At 35.7% G+C, this 26,932-nt stretch overlaps 1 protein-coding gene across 1 annotated transcript in view; it reads left to right on the top strand.

Annotated features, from left to right (window-relative positions):
* The window catches only part of SELENOF (selenoprotein F), a 44,821-nt gene that overhangs the window by 14,861 nt on the left and 3,028 nt on the right, over window positions 1–26,932 (top strand). The window contains exons 2-3 of the mRNA XM_049879690.1: window positions 840–1,007; window positions 16,166–16,229. Of these exons, the coding sequence (XP_049735647.1) occupies window positions 840–1,007; window positions 16,166–16,229 (232 nt within the window). The remainder of the gene's footprint in view (window positions 1–839; window positions 1,008–16,165; window positions 16,230–26,932) is intronic.

The raw sequence follows: 26,932 nt of genomic DNA, 5'->3' as shown, positions 1-26,932 counted from the left end.
ACAATTTGTCTTACGTAGAATGCATTGCTCCCTGCTTTACCAGTGAAGAAATTAAGGCTTAGGGAAGTTAGCTTGTCTAGGGTCACACATCTTGTAAGTGGTGGAGCTAGCACCTGAACCCAAGTTTTGTTTTGCTGTGCTCCTGCCTTCTCCCACTCTATCCCCTTCCCACTGTTCCCCTGCAAGATGTGAATACGAATAAGTTTGTAGGGTGTTGTAGAGACCTAGAAGTTCATACTACTCTATAGACCCATATGAACAGGTGCTAAGTTCTTGAAATGAAATGGAATTATTTTTTCTTCTAAAATAATTCTTAAAAAAGGCAAAATGATTAACGTTTAATAAATACATCATAAGTAATAGAGTACATATTATAATGAAATGACGTCTTTATTAACCTGTATTGTTAATAAACTGAAAAATAACAGATTTTTTAAGTGAAAAAAGCTTGTGTGGGATGTCGGGGGAAACCCTGGTGGCATAGTGGTTAAGAGCTACGGCTGCTAGCCAAAAGGTTGGCAGTTCAAATCTACCAGGCACTCCTTGGAACCCCAGTGGAGCAGTTCTACTCTGTTCTGTAGAGTCGCTATGAGTTGGAATTGACTCTACGGCAATGGGTTTGGTTTGGTTTTTGGGATGCGGAGGGGTGTTGAGAAGAACGAAAGAAGACTCTTGTGTAAGATTTTACAGTTCAAAATAATTGAGACTTTGTCTCCAAATGAAACATTTCAGTAATTCATTTTCAGCATGTTAGATGTTGACAGCCCCAGCTTGCACTTTTTTGGAGCTTTATAATGCAAACGTAGAATTATGTTTTATTTCTCATTCTTTATTCTCAGTTATCTGCATTTGGGGCAGAGTTTTCATCCGAGGCATGCAGAGAGTTAGGCTTTTCCAGCAACTTGCTCTGCAGCTCTTGTGATCTCCTTGGACAGTTCAGCCTGCTTCAGCTGGATCGTGATTGCAGAGGATGCTGTCAGGAAGAAGCACAATTTGAAACAAAAAAGGTATTGTTTTCTAATATATCTCTTCCATTGGATGGTTTGATTGAGATGAGGTAAAATAGCATAAATTGCTTAATCAACTTCTCTAGCTTTTAGTTTTTAGTTTTAGAAACTCAGCTGTTTTCTTGCCTAGCCCATGAGATCAATCAAACCAAATAGGAAGAAAAAAAGGTATATCAGGATCTCATTCCACCATGGTTGTCTAGCAAAGAGGTCATAGAACAACTGTAGCACACTTGGATACTAACTCTCCTATCTTCCTAATTTCTGGCCAGATGAAGCCCAAGAATAATAGGCGCTTTTATTCATTTGTAGTAAGAACCACACAGTATTATGGTGAAATTTGAGATTAAAATAAAGCATCTAGTACCTGGCACATGTGATCACCGTGAGTTGGAATCAACTCAACAGCAACTGAAAACAACAATACCTGGCACGTAACTGGTAGACAATAAATTATAACTTTGGATCTGGTTTTTTAAAAAAGTATATGGTCTGTTAATTTACACGCCTGTTGCTAATATTCCAAGACACTTCACCTTTAACTTTTGAAAATTGAGCCAAGGTTTATAGTTCTAATTATCCAAGTAAAATCTGCCGTGTTTTGAACCCTCTGTTCAAACGGAAATTAATAGTGAACTTGTTCAGTTTTTCAATCTTCTCATTAAAACCCTTAGATTTCTTTGAATTATAAAATGGCCCAAAAAGATAATTGATGTTAATCAGATAACTGACTTCGTAAGGTCCCTGTGTTTGGCATGAGAAAATTTTAGCATCTCTTTGTTCTTTTTTTCCTTTTCATATTCTCTTTCATTTGTATATGCTGAATTCTATTCCGGGTGTTATGGTTCGTAATACAGAGCCCTGCTGGTGCAGTGGTTAAGAGCTTGGCTGCTACCCAAAAAGTTGCATTTTAAGTCCACCAGACACTCCTTGGAAACCCTATGGGGCAGCTCTACTCTGTCCTATAGGGTCGCTATGAGTCAGAATTGACTCAGTGGCAGCTGGTTTGATTTTTTGTTTTTTATGGTTTGTAAAGCTTTCAAGTAGTAACTATACCTTATTGTTAGATAAACAAATCAAACCCATTGCCATCAATTCGATTCTGACTCATAGCCATCCTATAGGTTTATTCCTAGCACTAAATACAGTTTTATATTTCTAAAAGAAAAAAATCAGACAGGCTTCAGAAGTGGTAGTATTTAATCACTAAAATATAGTACTTGATTTCTCAGTATTGTGAAGCAGATATTCCCAGGGCTTTAAAAAAGCCATGCAAAGTCTTCCATATTTTTCACTTTTTTGGTTCATATGCCAGTAATACATTTTAATCTTTGGAAGATCTCTGTACACACAGGTCAGTCTTTACTGCATATGAGTAAAATCCAGAGAGCAAGTTTTAAAAGTTTGGTTTTAAATTAAGGCATAAGACTTAATTAGTTTATTATAACCCTTCTTGTTTTGTTTTTTGAGATATGTTTACATGGGACAAATTGCTGAAGGAATCTGTATAAGTCATCCTCTATCTTTAAGCTGCTATTCTATGAATTATACTACTGTACAACCACCAGTGACTATCATTTGTACACTAAGTTTATGTAAGGATTGAATAATAGTGAGTGTTTTATAATAAGCAATCTTTATCACCCTTTCCCCTTGTGATTAAGAGTAATTTGAAAAGTTCTACCTTTGATTGGAGTCCTTGGGTGGCACAGTTAAGCACTAGGCTACTAACCAAAAGGTTGGCATTTGGAGTCCCCCCAGAAGCACATCAGAAAGAAAGATACAGCAGTATACTTCTGAAAACTTAGCTTTTGAAACTCTGCGCAGCACAATTGTACTCTGATACACATGGGGTCGCCATGAGTCAGGCCAACTCCATGACAGTTAATAACATTACCCTTTGATTAATATCAAATGTGTCTAAACTAAACCAAGTACATGTAAAAGCTATTTTTACTTATTGCCTTTTCTCAGTGGCTCTTCATAATATCCCAGTTTTGTGATAGTTTCAGTGGAGCGAAACTTGAAACACACACTTCTAAAATTAATTATATTCCTGTCCAGTTTTCATCATTAATTGAGCTATGTGTGGTATCTTAACACCTTTCAGCAGTTACAGTTCAGCAATAACAGTAGACAAGTAGTCTGCCAGTTAATAATATGCCAAACTAATTACAAGCTGGAATGATTATTGTATCTAAATAAGTGAGCTCTCCTAAAATACCTTCTGTGCTAAAACCGGTGGGGTTTTTTTTCCTTTTCTCCTAGCCCCTAACCCATACCAAAAAACCCGTTACTGCTGAGTCGACTCTGACTCATAGTAACCCTATACTATAGGACAGAGTAGACCCTGTGTTCTGACTCATAGCGACCCTATTCTATAGGACAGAGTAGAACTGCCCCTTAGGGTTTCCAAGGCTATAATATTTACACCATTACCACCCCCAAATTATATTAGCTACACTTCTGTATACCCAGAGCACTTGGAGATGCCTCCATTTGCATTGACTCCACTACAGTACATCATAAGGACCCCTGGTGGTACAGTGGTTAAGCACTTAGCTGCTAACCAAAAGGTCAGCAGTTCGAACCCATCAGCCGCTCTGCCAGAGAAAGATGGAGCAGTCTGCTCCCAAAAGATTACAGCCTTGGAAATCCTATGGGGGGTTCTACTGTGACCCATAAGGTTGCTATGGGTTGGACGTAACTCAGTGGCAATAGGTTTGAGTTTGTTTTTTTGGTTTTTCCATTATATCATAACTTATTTCGCTTTGCTTTCTCTCCTAATAAATCATGCTCTTTAAAGCCTAGGACGGTATTTTGTTTCTGAATCCCCAACCTTCAGTGTACCCTACATATTTAATAATTTTTTTGTCTTTGAATAAACTGTTCTTATTAAGTACAAGTTGAAAAGGTAATGTTATTAAAAATTATGTTGAAAATGAACTTAGTGGATGCCTTTCATGTATTTCACTTACATACCCTGAATTTAGAGAATAAGTATACTTGTCTCCATGTTGGCATTTATCCATTAGTAATGCTCTTTGGATATAATTGCTCATCCAACTACAGTAGAGATCTCTCGTTTTTACATTTTTGTTATAAGGATATCATAAACATCCCGTATCTATCTTTAAAATAAAATGTAAGTTAATTATTTAGCACAATTTTTAAATGATTCTAATCTGACCAATAACATTAATATTTTTTCAAAGTATACAGGACCATTGGATTGAAATACCAATGTTTTTTTCTGTTAAGAATTTTTGAACTTCAGTTTTCTAAAATTTATTAGATTAAAGGTAGTATTACTATGGGGGTGGGGTATTTTTCTCACCTTTTTGTAATCTTTCCAGTTCTGTGAACTTGAACTTTCTTATGGTAGCTGGGTGCTTTTTCTGTTTCTTCATTCATTTCAGGTTTTCATATCTTAATAACAGTGATTTCAACTTCTTCCAAACAGTGTTATTTTAGAATTTTTGTGTTTGTCTTTAATTATTTGCCTCTATTTCTATATCTTGTACATGTTCTTTTTTAGATTTTGATTTACCAAGATCTTGTAGTCATACTGGTTTCTCTTTTTTCTTGGAAATAGTTGTAATTTAATTGCTTTTTAGCACGTCCTAGTTTTTTTGCATTTACATCTGTCTTATTTCTGAACTACTATTCTGAAGGCCAAGCTAGTTATGAAGCCAGTGCACCTTCTTAGGGATAAGAGTCCCCTTAGCTAAATTGCACATACATATAAATCAATAAGCAATCCATTTCAACTTAATTTGCTGTTCATTCAGTCTTCATTGTATCAGGAGGTAGTTTAGAGTAGTGGTTAAGGGCACAGGCTCTGGAACCCTACTGTTGTTGTTAGTTGCCACAGAGTTGATTCTGACTCACAGTGACACCATGTGTGCACAGTCGTACTGCTCCATAGGGTTTTCAAGGCTGTGATCTTTTAGAAGCAGATCACCAGGCCTATCTTCTGAGGCATCTCTGGATGGGTTCAAACTGCCAGCCTCTTGGCTAGTAGTGCAGTGCTTAACCATTTGCGCCACCCGGGGACTCCTTCCTAGATACAAATCCTGTCTCTGCCACTAAGCTGATGATCTTGGACAAATTAATTGATCACTCTTTGCCACCTCATCTATAAAGTGGATATAATAATAGTACTATTTCATAGATACTATTGGTTGTGAATATTCCGTTAATATATGTACACTGCTTAAAGTGGTATCCGGCATATAGTAAGTACAAGATAAATGTTTGCCGCCAGTGGTAATGACAGTAGTAGTAATATCTGGTTTGCTGATGAGACTCAGTAAGAAAGAAAGAAAAAGAATTTGAAGAACTCAGAGTAGCATGATAGCAATTGCTATTGGTAAAGTTAAGATTAAGAGAAAATAGTTCAGAGATACAACACACTATTACATTTGCCAACAATAAAAATTTTGAATAAAATTTTCTGTTACTCAGGGGCAGTGTCTTATAACAGAATGAGTATTATGAAAACTTTTACTATTTGCGGCTACGTGTCTACATGAAACAAAATACAGAAATGAACTGATTATGGCAAATACAATTGCAGATTTCAGTTTTTTGAGTACTGCTAATTGGCATTTTAATAAGGAAATACTGCAAATTTGAACTTTTAAAATGTACACCATTTGAGCATTGTAAAATATGTAAAAGATTGTATTTGGGTAGAAAAGGGTTTTGCTATTAAAAACCATTGGTAAAGTAGAGCTCAGTATTATTGGAACAAACCTAGTCTGAAAACTGAAGGATAGCCATATTTTAAAGCCATTTTAGAATAAAACGTGTTCTTGGTTTTCAGACTTTTTCAGATGACAGAGCACATGGAAGCTATGATACTCTTTGAAATGAGAAGTACTGTAGCAGAAAGTAGATTACATGTTTGCAATGTAAAAATAATCACTTGTGAAAAAAGCAGGCTATCAAATTAATCACAATTATTTTTCGTTTTCCCACTAACATTCCTCTGCTACTTATTTATGTTTTTAATCTCACACTTGCTAGAAGACAATGGTAACAGTTTTCAAAGGTTTAAGAAAAATTTGGAGAGAAACTTAAAAATCATTTTTTAGAAATCTACAGAGTGAGAAGACATTTACTTAAGTTTTGAAACATATTGGTCTAATTCAGAGAATACCTGATCCTCAGAATTTCATAACTATTGGCTCTGGAAAATAGCTCAGAAGTTCAGGAATTTGATAAAGGGCTACTATTTCACTTACTGAAAATCTACTTTTCAGATAATAGAATGAATAAAATATTTATCTTGAGTAATGGTCTTATTGCCCTAGATTTGAATAAACAGACCTAACTAGTTCATAAAATAAATTCACAAATATAATTGGATCCCCTCCACTTCCCACTCCATTACCTAGTTGGAGTTATACCAATTTGTATTTACCTACTGTATATGGTAGCATTTTCATACTCTGCCTTTATGTTCACATGCACTGCAAGCAGGCCGGTAACAGTACAGAGGTAATAGTCATATGTGTATAGTTCATTAGAAGTTCATCCTCTTCTCTTTTTTACAAGAGTTTTTGAGAGACAAAGTTGAGTTTCTTCTCAGCTTCATTGCTTACTGGCTTTGTGAATTTGAGCATGCAGATAACTCCTGGATCCTGAATTTTGACTTAAAAATTACATTGGCTAAGTATTCTTATATTATCTGTTTAATCCTCCCAGCAACCCTATGATTTAAATACTCTTATCCCTGTTTAAGGAAACCCTGGTGGTATAGTGGTTAAGTGCTACGGTTGCTAACCAAAGGGTTGGCAGTTCAAGTCCGGCAGGTGCTCCTTGGAAACTCTATAGGGCAGTTCTACTCTGTCCTGTAGGGTCGCTACGAGTCAGAATCGACTCAACAGCACTGGAGTTTTTTTTTTTAATCCCTGTTTAAAAAAGATGAAGCTGGGGTTCAGGGAAGTTAAGTAATCTGCCCAAAGCTACCTACCAAGTAGGTGCCAACGTGGTTTCATCTCAGGTTTTTTTGACTCCAGAACCACAAGTTTTTAAACTACTACACTCTTTTGCCTCTCAACTTGTAAATGTTACCGTAATATATACTTCACAGGGTTACTGCAGGAAGACACACCTGGACTCGGTATCTGCAAGTCCTTTTGCATTTATAGTCAAGTTTTAATAACACAATTTCATTGCTTATTTTTATTTAAAGTTATCAGATCTTTATTCCTCAGTTTACCATAAACTTTAATGGTTCCTATTACTTGCTGTTATTTAAAAACATACATTATTACTAGATTTGGCTTTAAGACCCAACCAAACAGCGTTTTATGTAGGTCACACAATTTTTCTTAAATCTGGTAAAACAGCATCAAAACATTTAGTTATTTTCAATTGACATGGAAATTCTATTGCCAATTTCAGAGTAATTCAGAAGGCAGCTTAAATAGCATTATTCAAGACAGTAGCAAATTTTAAGCTTTAGCCTGTCGGAAACAGAATTCTATTGGTGTGTAAAACATAGGATGAAATGGAGGTTAAGCTAACTGTGCATGAAATTGTAGTTGCTAAAGAAATTTCACAGTTGCTTAAAATAGTTTCACTTTCATAGAGTGTCTGCAGTATCAATATACGAACTGATTTCTTCAAAGGAAACAAAAACGTAAATAAATGTCTGTAACAGATTATTCTAATTATAATGCGAAAACATTATTCACAAAGAAGCTTTTTTTAAGCTACGACTGTTTGGCAAGAGTTCAATTTCAATTTAAGTATCACTAAAACTCCTGAGTAGGAACAGTGCTAAATACTGACACAAATATTTAATAGCCTCTAACATTCATTAAGTTCTTAATATATGGAGGCACTGTTCCAAGTACTTCGCATGAATTAATTTATACAATTTCTACAACTCTATGAGGTAAGTACCGTTATTATCCACATTTTATAGTTGAGTCCGAGGCATGGAGATCTTAATTGCCCAAGATCGCACATCTAATAAGTAGCTATAAGTATATGTATCGTTTTTGTGTAACAGAGTTTTACAGCTTTTTTTATGGAGTTATTGAGCTGAAAATATTATTTAAGTTTATTTTTTATAATTTCTAAGTGTGATATTTTATCTGCCTTAAATATGAAAAATAGTCAGCTTTTTAGGTATTGAAAATTAGCATCATCTTCTATTTAAATATATTAAAACATTCTGTTATATTTGCAGATTGTAATATTTAAAAAGGAAGTAGCCCTTCACATTATTCATGATCTATCTCCAGGCTACCTTACATTTCCTAGGTGCACCTACTTCAAAGTCGTCGTAAACTTTACATTTATGTAATAAATATTTCTTCTTGGTATACGCTCTAAGAATGCTAAAATAAAACAAAAGACACTGCCTCAAAGAGTAGGAAAACAGACATATGAGCTGGACTACTAGAATTTAGTTGACAGGAGAATATTTGATTGTTAGACTAAAACGTAGTATCTAATGTTTTGAAGGTAAACACTAAAAGAATTAAAAATAAATAAAAATTTGAAGGAAGGAATCAAAGATCCCTTAAAGTTGGTATATCAAGAACTGTGGATATAGCCATAATAATCATTATGGTGTGACAGAAGAACTAAAACAAGCAGTTTAAAAGTTGTTGAGTGGAGGGGCAGATGCAGGCAAGGAAGATTTTTGCTTCTTATTTTATACCCTTCTGTACTATTTCTTTTTATTCTAGTTTTATTGATTAAAGAACTCAGTGAGATGTGCTGTAAACAAAATATACACATGTGCTATGATAAGCACACAGAAGGAAGGGCTTAACCATTTAGCAAATCAGGTAAAACATCACTTGCTTATACAGGAGCTGATGCCTAATGGTAAGTTGGAAAATGAATAGCTGAAGGGGATCCCTGGCTGAAGGAAAAGTTAATAAAAAGGCACAGAGTTATGAGAGAATATAACCATCTAAGATAAATCAGATAGCTTGGTTATGATAAGAGACGGTAATGGTTAGATATACAAGTACCAGATGATGTAGGGTCTTGTGTGCCTTCATTACAAGTCAGGACTTGAGGCAGTGGACCAAATGAAAACAACTGTAGACAGTGAATGGTGTCAGACTAGTGTTTTAATAACATTTGTTAGTAGTATGAATGATAGTTGATAGGGCAGAAAGGAATAATATTGACAGGAAAATAACTTATATTGCCATTTTCCAGAGGAAAGTTACAAGGGCTTGAGCCAGCACATTGACAGTGAAAATGAGGGGACAGATTTGAAAGTGATTTAGACAGTAAAATCTATAGGATTCACTGACTGACTGGATTGGGGATGGGGGAAGAAAGAATGAGTGAGGATGCTTCCCAGAGCTCTGATTTGAGGAACTGGTAACCCCAGTACAAGAAGGCTACAACGCACTTTAGTTACAAGGTGGCTCATTAAGGCAATGATGGTGGGTGGGAAAAGAGGCAGCAACAAGGGATGGCTTTTAGCAGCTACAAAGTGCCTTTCAGTTTTCTTTTTGAAGAAATGAGTGTTAAAATTTTCAATTTAGATGGCAATTGCTTTCTTTAGTTTTAGTAGGGAAATACTATAACTTGTGCCAGTACTTTTTTCAGATATATTTTGTAACCATTCTTAAAAGATTTTCATAATTGCCCCCTTTTGTGGCAAAGAAAGTTTGTCTAATATCAACGTTAACACAAAAAATTAATTTCTCTTTTGGAAAAGCAGCTTTTGCTGCCACATATGTAGCACCTTCATGTTCAGTTTCTGAAGGCTGGCAGTTGAACGTTTGAATTTTGAATCATTTTTGACTGGATCTCAATTTTTTCAAATTAACAGGAAAATAAGTTGTATTTTTCAAACATGTAAGAGAAAAAAGACATAGTATTTTTTCGTATTGAGTTCTAAGTACTAAATGATTTGCCATTTTCTAAAATATTTTTATATTTACTTATTACTGAGGAGCTGATCGTTTTATTTGAAAACTTTAGTATAGAGATATTCAGGCTTAGGGTCATTTTTACCAATCCTTTGAGTATTTTGATCTCAGGAAATACAGTGACCACGTTAAGTCCTCTTATGTTATATCCTTTCAATACGTTCTGTTTCCTGAATAGCATTAGAATTAAATGCAGTGTTTGCAAGTGATGACTGTGGATCATTCATACTTGTAGCTGAAGCATGTATGGGTGTGTCTGTCTGTGTGTGTGTTTGTTTCCAGATGAAAGTCTCATTATTACAGTCTTGCTCCCTTGTTGATGAAATAATCTTTGTTGGTCTCTATGAGTTGTAATCAACTCAGTGGCAAAGGGCTTGGTTTTTTGGGTTTACAGTAGATACGTATACAGCTTCTGTTCCACATCATAGTACTGAAGGAAACCTGGTTCTTTTTCTTAGATTTCATAATTCAAATGATCTGATCTAGAATTCGATGTCAAAGAAACACTTCCAGTTTATTTTATTTTTGTACATTTTCATTGAATTTTTTAATGGAACATTGTATCTTTGTGGAAAGATTTTCCCCAGTTCATTACCTTCTTTAGTGCCTAATTTAAATTAAGGAAGATGTTACCTTGCTTGTTTTGTAACTTTTCTTCTCAGTCTCAAAACAGAAACTAAAGATACGGAAAGAAATAGCACTTTAATAGTGTAGTAGATTAAATTTTTAAACTTCCCAACATGATTCTAGTGTACAGCCAGTGTTGCGAACCACTGGTCTAGGCTAATTTTGTATTTTGAGAGCTTGAGAAATGTTGAAGTGGCCATTCTAATTACAGAGGAACAATCAATGATAACCTTCATTAGTCCCTGAACGGAAGACTCCATTAACCATGCATGGAAATGAGTTTCAACTACACAACTTGAACTTATTCAGTAGTGTAAAAGAAAGCATTAAATAGCTTATTGTCACTTATTGAGCATCTAAAATATCCAGATATTTTGTATATATGTAATTTTTTTTCACTTCTCATAACAACCCTGGAAGGTCGATAATATCTCTTTGCTCAAACAGTAAACTGAGGCTCAGAGAGATTGACTTACTTATGGGGACATGCTACTTATAAGTGACAGAGCCAGAATTGGACCACGTACATGTGTCTTTGGGTGTTTGTTTTTATTGTGGTAAAATATGTATAAGAAAACACTGGCTATTTTAACCATTTTTAAGTGTACAGTTCAGTGACATTAATTACATTCATCGTGTTGTGCAACTACCACCACTATCCATTTCAAATAAATGAGTTGCAGTCACGTTAACTCCGTGAAATGTCAGAGTATCAGACTAGAGCTGCTCCACTGAGTTTTCAGTGGCTGATTTTTCGGAAGTAGGCCAGTGGGTCTTTCTTCCAAGGCACCTCTGGGTATACTTGAACCTCCAACCTTTTGGTTAGCAGCCGAGTGCACTAACTGCACCACCCAGGGTGCTACTCCTTAAGTAATGACTCCCTCCTTTCCCCTTCTCCCAGCCCCTGGTAACCACTGATAAACTTTTATCTACGCATTTGCCTATTCTAAGTATTTCATGTAAGTGGGGCCATACAGTGTGTGTCCTTTATAGTGTCTGACTTATTTTACTTATCATGTCTTCAAGGTTCATCCATGTCACTAATGTTTGTGACCACTTTCTGAGGCATTTAAAATTTACCACAGTCTGTAGTTAATTTATGTTATTTATTTGCCATAAAAAACAAATGTTTTCCTATGAACACTACAAATTCATGAGTAAAATGCCAACTGACATCACAAATTAATGCTTTTAGAATTTCACTTAGTAATGTCAATGCAACCTGAGTTACTTTTTTTTTTAATGTACCTTAGAATGGAGCTAAGTACAATCTACTCTCCAAAGTATACCAAAGAAACTTGAAATATTTTTAAATTTATGTGATGAAAAGAATAGACATTTATTTCTGTTAAAGGAATAATTCTTTCCATTCAGTGCACATATATTGAGCAGCTTTATGTCCAGTTCCATAGGAAGTTAATTTCCATAGGAAATTAAGATAAATAAGACATTTCCAGCCCACAGTCAAGTTATAGATTATTTTAGGTATATTATAAAAGCAGAGTTCTATAGATGTTTACTAGGAAAGTCCCTGAGACTAGGAAATCAAAAAATTTCCTGGAGAAGGTCACATCTGAATGTATTAAAGAATATGTTACTAATATTTTGAATTACGTAATAAGTTGATATTTTGTGGTACAGAGAAGTCCCTTTTATAAATGGGTTACGGGTATGCTAGGATGCTGAGTCCTTCAGCCCTTGGGACAGCCAGGTGGGGGCCTGGGGTGAATAGTTACATACAGCCCCCATACAGTTACTACCCTTTTCCACTGTACCACTGCAGTCATTTCCTAGAGTTGCCATAACAAAGTACCAGAAGCTAGGAGCCTTAGAACAACAGAAATTTATTTTCTCACAGTTCTGGAGGCTATGAGTCCAAAATCAAGATATTGGCAGGGTTGTTTCCTTCCGGAGGCCCTAAGGGAGAATCTGTTCCGTGCCTTTCTCCTAGCTTCTGGTGGATGCCAGCAGTCCTTGGTTTGCAGCCGCATCACTCCAGTCTTCATTGTCAAGTGTCGTTCTCCTTGTATGTCTCTGTGTTTGTGTGGCTTTGTTTTCTCCAAGGGCACCAGTTAGTGGTCCACTCTAACCCAGTATGACTTCATTTTAACCTAACCAGTGGTAGCCCCCAACTTACGACATATTCTAGTTACGACTTACAGACCTTTTTTTTTTTTTTTCCAGTACATCTTATTGTAATATATACTACATACAGTGTTGCAGCATGTAATTTGCTGATGTTTTCAGTCTCACCTGGTCACTCGCAGATGTTCAAAGATGAGATTTATAAAGATATTGATAATAAAAGGCAATAGTAATGAAAATTAAAAAAACAAGAAGTATTCAATTTGCATCAGAACTGACCTTCAACCCCGTCGTAAGTCGGGAACTACCAGTAATTACATCTGCAAAGACACTATTCCCAAATAAAGCCACATTCTGAGGTTCCAGATGGACACGAATTTTGTAGGGACACTATTCAACCAAGTACACCCATGATATGAATAATATTGGAAGCAGTGGTGTAGAGAAATGCCATTATGTAATGGAATGGAATCTCCACCAAGAGTTTCCAAGGGATCACAAACTTGTAAATAAAAGATAAATGTAATAGCCACATTTTTATATGGCCTTATATTTTTTAAGATTTTTTTTCTGTTGGTCATCTATTATTATTAACCCAGATCTTATTTAAAAGCAACTTATTGTTTAGAATTAGCTCAATTAGGTCAACTGGTTTTTTTTTTTTCTTTTCTTTTTGAGGGGGGCTGGAAAGAACCTTAGAAAGATTTTCAGAGTTCTTAATCTGAAATCCATCAATGATTTCAGAAAGTCCATGAACAGCCTGAATTAAGGCAAAATTCTGTCACGTTCTCAAAAGGGTCTCTGACCCTTAAAAACTTAGGAACTATGGATCTGGCCCAGAATCACCAAAATGTTAAGTCATTATCTTTTGGGTAGGTAGAATTAAGGTGATTTTTAATTTCTACTTAGTGCTTTTCTATATTTTCCAAAGTTTGAAAAATAAATGTGTAGTGCATGTAATTTTTTAGTTAACTAAATGCTACTTTGGGAGTTAAATAGTAAAATTTCATACTGCAAAAACTCAACTGCAAAAAGACAAATAACCCCATTAAAAAATGGGCAAAAGATATGAATAGACACTTCACTAAAGAAGACATTCAGATAGCTAACAGATATATGAGGAAATGTTCACGATCATTAGCCATTAGAGAAATGCAGATCAAAACTACAATATGATTTCATCTCACTCCAACAAGGCTGGCATTAATCCAAAAAACACAAAATAATAAATGTTAGGCTGTGGAGAGATTGGAACACTTATACACTGCTGGTGGGAATGTCAAATGGTACAACCACTTTGGAAATTGATTTGGCGCTTCCTTGAAAAGCTAGAAATAGAACTACCATACAATCCAGCAATCTCACTCCTTGGAATATATCCTAGAGAAACAAGAGCCTTTACAGGAACAGATATATGCACACCCATGTTCATTGCAGCACTGTTTACAACAGCAAAAAGATGGAAGCAACCAAGGTGCCCATCAACGGAGGAATGGATAAATAAATTATGGTATATTCACACAATGGAATACTGCGCATCGATAAAGAACAGTGAGGAATCTGTGAAACATTTCATAACATGAAGGAACCTGGAAGGCATTATGCTGAGTGAAATTAGTCAGCTGCAAAGGGACAAATATTGTATAAGACCACTATTATAAGAACTTGAGAAATAGTTTAAACTAAGAAGAAAACATTCTTTCGTGGTTACGAGAGGGGGGAGGGAGGGAAGGTGGGACAGGGGCATTCACTAATTAGATAGTAGATAAGAACTACTTTAGGTGAAGGGAGAGACAGCACACAATACAGGGGAGGTCAGCACGATTGGACTAAACCAAAAGCAAGGAAGTTTCCTGAATAAACTGACTGCTTTGAAGGCCGGTGTGGCAGGGGTCTGGGGACCACGGTTTCAGGGGACATCTAAGTCAATTGGCATAATAAAATCTATTAAGAAAACATTCTGCATCCCACTTTGAAGAGTGGCGTCTGGGGTCTGAAAGGCTAACAAGCAGCCATCTAAGATGCATCAGTTGGTCTCAACCCACCTGGATCAAAGGAAAATGAAGAACACCAAGGACACAGGGCGGTTACAAGCCCAAGAGACAGAAAGGGCCACATGAACCAGAGACTACATCATCCTGAGACCAGAAGAACTAGATGGTGCCCAGCTACAACCAATGACTGCCCTGACAGGGAACACAACAGAGAACCCCTGAGGGAGCAGGAGAGCAGTGGGATGCAGACCCCAGATTCTCATAAGAGCAGACTTAATGGTCTGACTGAGACTAGAAGGACCCCGGTGGTCATGGCCCCCAGACCTTCTGTTGGCTCAGGACAGGAACCGTTCCCGAAGCCAACTCTTCAGACATGGATTGGACTGGACAATGGGTTGGAGAGGGATGCTGGTGAGGAGTGAGCTTCTTGGATCAGGTGGACGCTGGAGACTACGTTGACATCTCCTGCCTGGAGGGGAGATGAGAGGATGGAGGGGATTAGAAGCTGGCGAAATGGGCAGGAAAAGAGAGAGTGGAGGGAAAGAGTGGGCTGTCTCATTAGGGGAAGAGTAATTGGGAGTATGTAGCAAGGTGTGTATGGGTTTTTGTGTGAGGGACTGACTTGATTTGTAAACTTTAACTTAAAGCACAGTAAAAATTATTTTTTTTAAAAAAGTGAAATTTCATCTTTAGCTCTTGAGCCTTCAATAAAAATTAAAAAAATGTTAACGGCTAAGAAGAAATGGAATGGATAACAGCATGTTCTTAACAATTGCAGGCCTTCTCTTTGGGTCACAGTATTCCCAAGTCTTCATAAAAAGAATGGACAGGCTCTGCAGCTACAAAAAAAAAGTGATTTTTGCCATTGAAACCATTTCAGCTGAATTCATTGCCATTAGATATTTGCATTTGAGTTTTCTATAATGAGCTTTTACTATAAAGGGAATGTGCAGGCTCTATAGCAGGAAATGCAATATTTACTACTGAATCCAATTCAGCTTCATTAAGATATTTGCATTTGAGTTCTCCATGGTGAAGTTTTACTGGTTTTCCTATAATATCTTTACATAGTACTTACTATAATAATTACTTTTAAATAGTATTGGGTTTTTGTTTTATCTAATTTTAAAACATTGATCACTTATAATAAAAGCAACCAGAAAGAATTTACATTAAAGTATCTAGGGTAGATGGATATATACCTATGTTCAATTTACTATCTTAAAAAAAACTGTAGGAAACCTTTGTAAGACTTTGTAAATAGCTTCCTAGAACATCTTACCTATTGGAGTTTGTTGTCAAATCTCCATATCTCCTTCAGCTAGGTTTAGGAGTACTCCAAGTACGGCTTAAGCTCCCGTACCTAGAGAAGCCACTTTTATTCTTGGTTCTGTTTCCTTTTCAGTTAGACTGAAACTCAGTGGTCTTATCTAGCATCTTTGATCTATACATCTGCTTAACTGTAATGTTTGTGCTGTAGAATTTTAAAAATTTTAAAATTTGTATTAATTCCTGTTTTTCCTTTTTGTAGTTATACGCAGGAGCTATTCTTGAGGTCTGTGGATGAAAATTGGGGAGGTTCCCTCAAGTCCAAGGTATGTAAATTTAACTTTAGTAAATTTTTTATTTAATAATTTAAAATCAACATTTCACAAGAAAAGTTTCAGTAAATACTCCCAGCAATAAGTACTTTTAGGATTAAGCTTTCACAACAGCGTGTGATTTTTTTTTTCCACATTTGTTTTTATGGAAGTGAAATTTTTTGAATAGTGAATGCTAAGTTACTTTACTAGAGGGTCAGTGAAAAAGAGGAAGACCCTGAACGAGATGAACTGATACCGTAGCTGCAACAATGGGCTCAAGCGTAACAACGATTTTGAGACTGATGCAGGACCAGGCAATGTTTCATTCTGTTGTACACGGGATCACTATGAGTCGGAACTGACTCGACGGCGCCTAACAACAACAAATTACTTTAGGAGCCCTGGAGTTACAGTGGTTAAAGCACTCAGCTGCTTTCCAAAAGGGTCAGCGGTTCAAACCCACCAGCTACTCTGCGAGAGAAAGATGTGGCAGTCTGCTTCCATAAAGATTTACAAGCTTTTGGAAACCCTGTGGGGTCGCTATGAGTCAGAATCGAACAGAAGTCAGTGGGTTCTGTTTTTTGTTTAAGTTACTTTAGGAGCCCTAGTGGTGCAGAGGTTAAAGCACTTGACTACTCACTGAAGGGTTGGTGGTTCTAACCCACCAGCCACTCTGTGGAACAAAGATGTGGCAGTCTACTTCTATAAAAGATTTACAGCCTAGGAAACTCTATGGGGCAGTTTTACTCTGTTCTATAGGGTCTCTATGAGTCAGAATCGACTCGATGGCACAGGGTTTGGTTTTTTTTTTTTTTTCGATGAGTCGGAATCAATGCAATGGCAACAAGTTTGTTTTTTTGTTTGATAAGTTACGTTGAGCAAAACCAATATATGACATTTAGATTTAAAATACAACAAAGCCAATCTTTCCTTTATCGTATGTAAATGTCATTGCTTTAAATAACACCGTTATAGTATGCTTAAAGGTGAATTGATACATATGAAACTCCTAAGGAGCAGTTGTAATGAGTGAGAATAGACCTGCCCAAAATGACAAATCATCAAGAAGAGAGTTAATTACCACAGGATTTGGGATACAAAAGAATAGAAGATAAAACCGTACATGTCCATCTTCACTGGGCATTTTAAGGATAAGTACGTGAAAGCGTGATTGTGAAAGTGTATTCTTTTGGTTAACATCAAATAGTAAGGGAACTTCGCCTCTCCAAAAAGGTTGGACTAAGGTTTTTCTGTTCTGTCCTTATGTGTCATTTAAAAGTCAGTTTTATGAAACTGAACTTGTTTGAAGGTAATGAAGTTTTTGTTTTTGTTTTTTACTGAAATACGTAAGTGCTCGTTTTCTATGCCTTTCGTTCTGTTTTAGTTTCTGCTGACTTTCCCATGATTTATTTCCTTATTTACCTAATGGCAAGAGACTTTTTTAGTTTAGTTTTTTTGTAAAATTGCCCGATTTAGCATGTCTTTCATTGCTGACCTAGAATTGTTTATTATAAAATATTGCTCATTTTGGTAGAGAAATATAATAATTTAATGTAGTGACATCTCATATGAGGCCCATATAAGCAGATACACAGCTAATGAAATGCATTCTTTTTTAGAATAAGCACATACTCTGATATAACACAGAGAATAACATCTGCTTCTGCTTGGGGAAAGAAAATCCTTACTTAGTATGATTTTTTTGTCTCAAACACTTCAAGTCAGAATTGTACCACAGTTATAGTTTTTTTAGTATCAGTTCCCTAAATGGTACTTCGATCATTCTTAATCCTAGAAAGTTTTGGCAAATAGAATACCTTGTTTTTTAATTTTACTGATTATTTATGTTTACTAGCTTGTTTTCTTTTGTGACTTACATTTTCATGAGAATAAAGAGGAGCTTTGATATAGCAACTAACCCTTCTGTTTATGATACCAGATTTTATTATGTTTACAGTAATATTTCTTACAGTTGATAGTTGCATTCAGTCTTCCAAAGCTTGGGTGTAGGCTACCAATCGTAGTAAGGACATATGTTTCTTATCTATAGTTAAAGTATGAGACCTTTGGGTACGTGGGAAACCTTGGTGGTATAGTGGCTAAGTGCTACAGCTGCTACCCTAAAAGTCGGCAGATCAAATCCACTAGGCGCTCCTTGGAAACTCTTATGGGGCAGTTCTACCGTGCCGTATCGGGTCGCTATGAGTTGGAATCGACTCAGTGGCAATGGGTTTTTTGGTTTGGTTGGGTACATGTAGTCATAGTCTTTTCCTTTTGAAAATAATTGGATTAATAAGTACAAGCTTTCTTGAAAATGTAAATAATTGTTTAATTCTACAGTGTGTATCCATACTTAATATAGTTATATATAATACCAGTATATTGTGAGCCTGTGAAAAGATATATTTTTGATACAACAAGTATATTCCCACTTTCAAAATTGCTATCTAAGCTATATTCTGGAAAAGTACTAAAGGGGAATTGTTCATTTTTACTGTAATTAGATTAACTGCTTTTTTAAAGACTGTATAAACAGATGATGTGTTAGTCTTACAAATACTGAACTAATTTTCATGTCATCATTGCTTCATATTCTGTGTCTTCAACATTGGGTAGCTAATGGGATTATCATGATAACCTTCATCACAGTTTAGCTTATATTGCATTGTAACTTTTTAAGATTACTTAATTTAAATTAGCTGTGTCATGAAACAGAAGAATAAATTAATGTTAAACTGTTACAGAAGAGAGAAGGATTTAAATTTGGTATGTTTTATCCACATTAAACCACTCAGTGATTGTGCAAAAGAATCCCCTAAACCCACTGCCATCAAGTCAATTCCGACTCATAACGAACACATAGGGTTTCCAAGGCTGTAAATCTCTACAAAAGCAGACTACCACATCTTTCTCCCATGCAGCAACTGGTGTTTTCAAACCACTGACATTTCGGTTAGCCATCAACTGCTTTAACCACTATACCACCAGGCCTCCTTTAAAAGAACCCCAGGCAGGTCATATTCCTTAGCTAGTTCTAAATATGCTTCCTAAAATACTTTTTTCTCACGTTGTTTAAGTAGGGAGAGTACTAGGTATAATAATTTCTCATCATAGATTGGACCTAGTATACTATTACTTTTGGTGATATCAAAAGTAATAATGTGGGTAAGCATTTTTTTTTTTTTTTTTTTTTTTTGCCTAGCATGTGTCTATAGGGTCACTATGAGTCAGAATCGACTCGATGGCAACGGGTTTGGGTTTGGTTTTTTAGCATGTGTCTTACCATGGTAAAGATGTGACTGTCCCTCAAAAAATGTGAATTGCCCATAATTTGTATTAGAATAGGGCTTGGCTAACTTTTTCTGTAAAGGGCAACATATTAAAAAAGCCCAGTGCAACATAGCAAATACAAATATGTTTAGTTTTGCAGGCCACACTGGCTCTGTTGCAACTATTTAGCTCTCCTATTTTGATGTAAAAGCAACCACAGACAATATGCAAATGAATAGGCTTTAGCCATTAAAACTTACAAAAACAAGCTGGCTAGATGTGGCCCATAGGCTAAGGACTTTGAAATAATGTAGTACCCAAGGGCACCATGGAAGAAAGGCCTAGCAATCTACTTCCAAAAAATCAATCCTTGAAAACCCTATGGAGCACCATTCTACTCTGACACATGAGTCAGAATCGACTTGACGGCAACTGGTTAAGATAGCAAACACAAGGGTATTGGTGGCTCAGTGGTAGGATTCTCACCTTCCATGCAGGAGACCTGGATTTGATTCCTGGCCAGTTCACCTCATGCACAGCCACTGCCTGTCTGTCAGTGGAGGCTTTCATGTTGCTATGATGCCGAACAGATTGGAGCAGCTTCCAGACTAAGATGGAAAGACCTCGCTGTTTACTTCCAAAAATCAGCCAATGAAACCCTGTTGATCACAATGGTCTGATCCACAACTGATCGTGGAGATACCATAAAACAGGGCAGCATATCATTTCTTGTGTATGCGGTTGCCATGAGTTGGGAACCAACTCGACAGCAGCTACAACAATGAGGTAGCAAATAAAAATTTTCACTTTTCATACCAACTGTGATGGGTAGTGATGCCTAGGAGTATGATGCAACTTTAGAGTTTTACTCGAAAGAGTACTGATCTTTTAGCATTATCTTCGTCAATTTCCTTATTTATAAAATGGGTTACAGATGGGGTAAAATAGGTTAAAACCTACCATATAGGGCTATTTTGAGTGTTAAATTATACCTACCCACTAAAACTCACTGTTACCAAGTCGATTCCAACTCACAGTTAAATTATATTACATGTAAATCATATAGTACATGTCTGATACCAGCAAATACAGATTAAGTCATTTATTCATTTTATAAGTATCTACTGAGTGCTTACTATATGTCAAGCACTCTTCCAGCACGAAGGATATTAAATAGTAGGTATTGTTATTACTGAGGAACCTTAGTGATGCAGTGTTTAAGTGCTTGGCTGTTAACCAAAAGGTCAGTGGTTCAAACTCACCAGCCACTCCATGGGAGAAGATTGCAGCCTTGGGAAACCCTATGAGATAGTTCTGTTCTATCCTGTAGGGTCACTATGAATCAGAATCTACTCAAGGGAAATAGGTTATTGTTATTACTGTATCTTACACCCTTCAGATAGTATTGGTTACATTAAACATTTAAACATACTCATTTATTGTCCGCTTGAAGGAAAAAAAAACCCTCAATATTATTGTAGCTGCAGCCTGTGTCATCAACATATACAAAATTCTATATATTCACCTGTAGTCATTCCCCAACCTACTACAATCTGGCTTCTGTTTCTACCCTTTTTACATTGTGGCCACTAAATCTTACTTGACTTTTTTAGCATTTGAAACTCTATTCCTTTCACATGTGGGAATTCATTATCTCCTAATTTCCTCCTACTTCTGACAGGTCTTTCCATTCACTTTCCTGGCATCTCATCTACCACATATACTTCAAATGGTAGTAGTAGCCAAGGTCTAGCTTCAGATTTTTTCTTCTTCTCCTCCTGAATGATACCTCACTTCCTCAGTTTCAGGTACTTACCTACTGATTTCCAAATCTGTACTTTTAGACCGAAACTTTTCCTAAGCTACAAACTTAAATTTCTGACTGCTTCTCAGACTTTAACATACATATAAATCATATTGTAAAAATGCACGTTCTAGTTAAGTAGATTTGGTATAGGTGGGTCCTGAGATTTTGCATTTCTAATAGTCCTGCAGACTGAACCAAGCTTTTAGTAAAAGGCCTTAAACCCAGGATGTTGAAAAACTGAATTAATCCTCTTCATTTATAAAAGTATACCATCTTCTTCCCTATTTCCACAAATGGCTGTATCATCAGGCAAAAGTATGAAACCCAAGAATCATAATTACTCTTTCTTTCCCATGTTTTACCCAAGTAGTATCTCTCTTCCCTTCTTGTGGTGGTGGTTGTTATTTGCCATTGAGTTGATTCCTACTTATGACGACCCCATGTGTGCAGAGTAGATTACTCCATAGGGTTTTCAAGGCTGTGACCTTTTGGAAGCAAATCAACAGGCCTTACTTCAGAGGCTCCTCTGTGTGGGTTTGAACCACCATACTTTTGGTTAGTAGTCCTGTGTTTAACCATTTTTGCCACCCAGGAACTCCTGATTCCCTTCTTAATAACCTTCAAACCTTACTCCCTTCTCCTTCGCTGTGCTTTTAATTCAAGCCTCTAGCAAACCTTTATCCAGAAGGTTACAGTCACTTGTTGTCTGACCTACCTGTCTTGTTCCTTTTTCATACTTTAATTGCCCCTTCCACACAACTACCAAAAAGACCTTTTCCACAGACATATTGATGATGTGGCTCTCTTGCTTAAAATCCTTTATAGCTCCCCATCACATACAGAATAAATATCAAACTCAATTGTATCAAATGTAAGACCCACCACAATATGGCTTGTCTTTTCTAGGTTTATATCTCTTTCCCCCAAAAGCAGCTGTGCAGAACTATGTGCAGTTCTCTGGACTCTGACCTCTATGTCTTTGCGCACATCGTATGTTCTGCCTGACGCGTGCCCCTTCCTAATTCTTTTGGGAAACTCTTAATCATTCAGAATTTAATTAAAGCATTATTTTTGCCTGGACTTTGGATAGTCTGCCAGACAGAATTTTTTACTCTTCCCCTTTATGTTCTATAGCAGTTCTCGCAGAGCATTGTAATGTATTTGGCTTACCTTTTTCCTCTACTAAACTGGGAGCTCCTTAAAGACCAAAATTAAATTGTTTAATTTTTTATCATTCATATACCTAGAATTGCCAGCACAGCACCTGGTATTAAGAGGAATTCAAATGTTTGTTAAATGAATGGTTACATAGCCTTGATGAATTAATAGGCTTCAAACATTCCTTCTCTGGCTTTATTTTTCTGAATTGAGGGTCAGTCCTTTTTCTTTGTCATCTCTTCATTATTATACCTCGTATCCCCCTAAATTCTTTTAATTATTTAAGTTGCCCTTTTCTGGATTTTTAAGTGCTTTTAAATTGTCTTGTTGTGATGATCTAAATGACTCATAATTTTGTACTCCAGGTAGTTTTTATACAGTAGTAAATTTTAATATTTTAGAAGTACCCTTTTTTGGATATCCTATAGTGTTTTTTTTTTTATAGTGTTTATTGAACATAGTTGAGAATTGAGTTTTGTTGTTGTCACTACTGCTGTTTGCTTTGTCTTGTTGTGTCAGGGTAAAGTAATCAATAGGAAGACATCTCATTTTCCATCCATGTAATTTCATGTGAGAGTTCATAAGTCTTAAGCTCCTGTAATTAAATTAAATCTTAAAACCAGTACAGTACTTGTATAGCTACTTCTAATGTGGTCAGTGTGGTCAAAGGTTACATCATTAGATCTAGTCAACTATGCTTTAAACATTTTCCTTTAACTTCAAGGCCTATACCTCCTTATTCTCGCCCTTCTACTCCCACTTTTACTCCATTTGTGGAACAAGGAGGAGGATAGAAGGATGGGTTTTGTTTGTTTTTTTAATATTCTTTATAATTAGCTCTGAAGAGCCTCTGAACTATAAGGTTTCACTGAGAAGAGTCCCACGACTTTCTAAGCTGTGTGCGGAACAAAACTTAGTTACACTTCTAGGGAGCCGCACAAATGACGTGCTGCTAAGAATCCCAAGGGGGAAACTGAAACATTTCACCTGGTTTGTGTTTTTTAAAATCAGAAACATTTCACCTGGTTTGTGTTTTTTAAAATCATTTCTGTATATTTGATCACTTTGAAGTATTATTTACAGAACTGCCTTTATAATTGACAAATAATATAAAAACATTTTCTAGAAATAGATACGGTTGATTTCCTTAGGAATCTCCATACTAATGTCATTGAGCTATTTTTAAAACAGCTGGTAGTAAACTAGAAAATAAGTTACCTTTATGAGGTATTTGTGCACATTTGTTAACTTTGTTAAACCTGTCCTATATGATCAGGATCCACTGGACCCAATTTTTGTTTTTGAGTTTCTTTTGGGGGCTGTCCTTACTAGTTGTAAGGATTATTATTTTATGACTTATTCCTTCTTAGAGGCCTTCCAAAGAACAAAGAGAAAAATGTACTTCTTTTTTAATAGAATAAAATTCTATCTTGCAATTAATTACTGTATGAGTCCATTGAATCCTTTTATATATTTAAGATATATTATGGTGTCGTTAATCATCAGTTGTTCCCAGCTATGCTAAAAAAGATCCAAATTATAAGAATAATGATGTAATAGTGAAATAAATCATCATTATTACATCATTGTTCAATTATCTCGTGTTGCCCAGAGTTTTATATCTTTCAAGAAAGTTTAAAAGAAGTCTTGAAGACACCGTCTTTATGGCTTGTTGTTGTTATCTTTCATTAAACACATTTGAGAATTCAGATTTTTTGTCCATAATGGCAAACAAAGAGAAGATTGACAGAAAGATTTCATACTGATTAATGGATCAGAAGATAAATGAAAAGAGACAAATAGCAGCACTCTAGACTTCTACTAGATTTAAATTAATTAAATTAAATAAAGCTTTAAATTTAGTTCCTCAGTCACACTAGCCACATTTCAAATGTGCAGTAACCACAATCCACAATCTCTTTTGGACAGTGCTACTGTAGACACTAATGGTGATGGTAAAGTTGATCATATACGCAAAATCTCCCGACTGTGAAACCTCATCTGATGATATCCTGGGTGATTTTTCTCAGCATCGAGAATCAATAAGTGAACAGTATATTTCCAAGCACAGAAAGGAAATTCCGTATTCTAGTCAGTCACTGGATAGGACGGACTTTCTCATAAAATAGTTTGCAACGAGAATCTGAATCATCCCAGTTTGCTAATCATGTAACGTTATTCTTTCAAATTTTATGATGTTTATACATCAAAATTTATTTGATACAGTTTTTAAATGGGCAAGTGCTGAAGGCAGGTACGTCTTACAGAGGCAACTGGAAGAAAATAAATGGTATAGAAATGAAAAAAATTCATTAACTTGATTCATTGGTGTTTACACATCTAAAAAATAAAAAAAAAAAAAAAAGTCTTACAGATATAAAGCAAATAAGATGACTATCTTCTAGGCTAACAAGGTTTTCCAGAGTATTACACTATGATGATATAAATGTGAGAATAACCAGCCTAGTTATAAATTAGAACCTATGAGAGATGCATTTGAAATCTAGAAACAGTATTTACTCACAAGATGGATACGTTCCAAGTTCATGCACGAGAACTGGTAAGCCGTTAGCCGCACTGAAAGCACATTGCCCATATTCGTTATATATATTTCAAAACCAGGAAAATGCGGCATAAATATTTGAGTTTACTGTATTTACATTCTTGTTACAATTTGTAATAATGTTGTTGTTTTCACTTTCCCTTTATTCATTCATAAAGTCATTTAAAAATAAAAAGAGTCTACTGGACCCAGATGGTAAGTGATGACGACTGTTTCCTGGTGTACTAAACATTAGTATGTTTTAGGCTCTCCTCTTCCAGAATCTTTTAAAAGAAAAAAATGGCTCTTGAAGGGGTGCCATAAACCCCATCATTTATGTTCCTGGACTTCATCATTTACTGTTTGCGTATTTGATGACTCATGCAGCTATGGAGCACATGAAATTTGATTACAGTGTGAATATGAGATCATGAAATCAGAAGAATAATACAAATAACAATACTACATATTCAAAATTGGTTTTTTTATAAAGTTTTTAAAAATTTGCTGTCATGATTTTGATTATAATCTGTGAAACATGAAAATTTTCCCTCAACCATAACTGAGCCAAGCTGTATGTTTACATAAAAAAACCAAAACCAAACCCACTGCCGTCGAGTCGATTCCGACTCATAGCAACCCTATAGGACAGAGTAGAACTGCCCCGTAGAGTTTCCAAGGAGCACCTGGTGGATTTGAACTGCCGACCTCTTGGTTAGCAGCCATAGTACTTAACCACTAAGCCACCAGGGTTTCTGTATGTTTACATAAAAAAAAAATAGAGAGGTTAAATACAATGCTACAGTCAGTAGTAAAAGTGGGACACAAGCGTTGGACTTCAGGAACTGTAGTTTTTTCCTGACTGGCTGAAGATCGACAGGTACTATTATGTTGCCTTTTCTTGGAATACATTTTTACCATACTTCAATTTACTTTCTCTGGCAAAATATTTGAAGTTGATGTTAAGTTTATTTTGACTATTATGAAATGTCAGATTTTATGAATAAACTATTTAAAATAGTAAAAGATAAATTTTTAATCCTTTTGAACCATGTTGAAGGCAGGGCATTGTTTTATATTCAAGTGCATACATGCATGTAATTTGGTTCTCATCAAATGTTGCATCTTTTTTTTGTTTGTTTTTTGCCTATTTCTTTATCAGTCCAGCTAGTAAAATGTCCTTCTCTGAACTCAGAGTACTTATTATCTATTGTTGGTGAATTGACAACATCATTTTTATGACCACGTTTTATCTTTTTATTTATTGCAGGCCTGTTTAATTAAGCAGACTGTAGGTTTCTTGAAGTTAAAGAACTTAATTTCCTTATATTCTCATATAGCCTATCCTGCTGCTGTGTAGATATAACTACTCAAATATTTGTTAAAAGATTCATTTACTGTATGCAAAATGTCATTTCTTACTACTACAGGGTATTTAACAGATAGCCCCCGCATTCAAAATTAGGAGGTTTACAGATCTATCTTTAGCAGAGAGAAAAGAACTGATGAAAATAGTCATTAGTGACTCATCTTCCTATCACTCGTTCCAGCCTGTTAAAAATCTGTTGAATGAATGAAAATTATTAAATGTGCTAGACTTTGTTATGGAAACAAAGAAGTATAAGAATAGTCCTTTCCCAGAGAAGTTTCTTTGTAGTAGGGAAAATAGTAAATAGACACAGGTACTGTGTGTTTTCTGTTGTTTTACACAGGTGTACATATAGCATTTGCCAAAGGGGAGGTATAAAATGTAATAGGATATCATAAGATCATTTTTGGTTGAGGATTCATAAATCTGCAGAGAAGTGGCATTTGAACAAATCTGAAAGAATGAAGTTAATAGAGACTATATTCTAATAAGCCAGAATAACATAGTCAATTTTATCTTGAGCCACATTTTGTAAGATTAGATGGAATTTCTGTGTCTCTTTCAATAAG

The sequence above is a fragment of the Elephas maximus genome, chromosome 3, assembly GCF_024166365.1.
Source record: "Elephas maximus indicus isolate mEleMax1 chromosome 3, mEleMax1 primary haplotype, whole genome shotgun sequence".
Taxonomy (NCBI): domain Eukaryota; kingdom Metazoa; phylum Chordata; class Mammalia; order Proboscidea; family Elephantidae; genus Elephas; species Elephas maximus.
The sequence above is the reverse complement of the archived record's forward strand: the minus strand, read 5'-3'. Positions and strand labels throughout refer to the sequence as shown.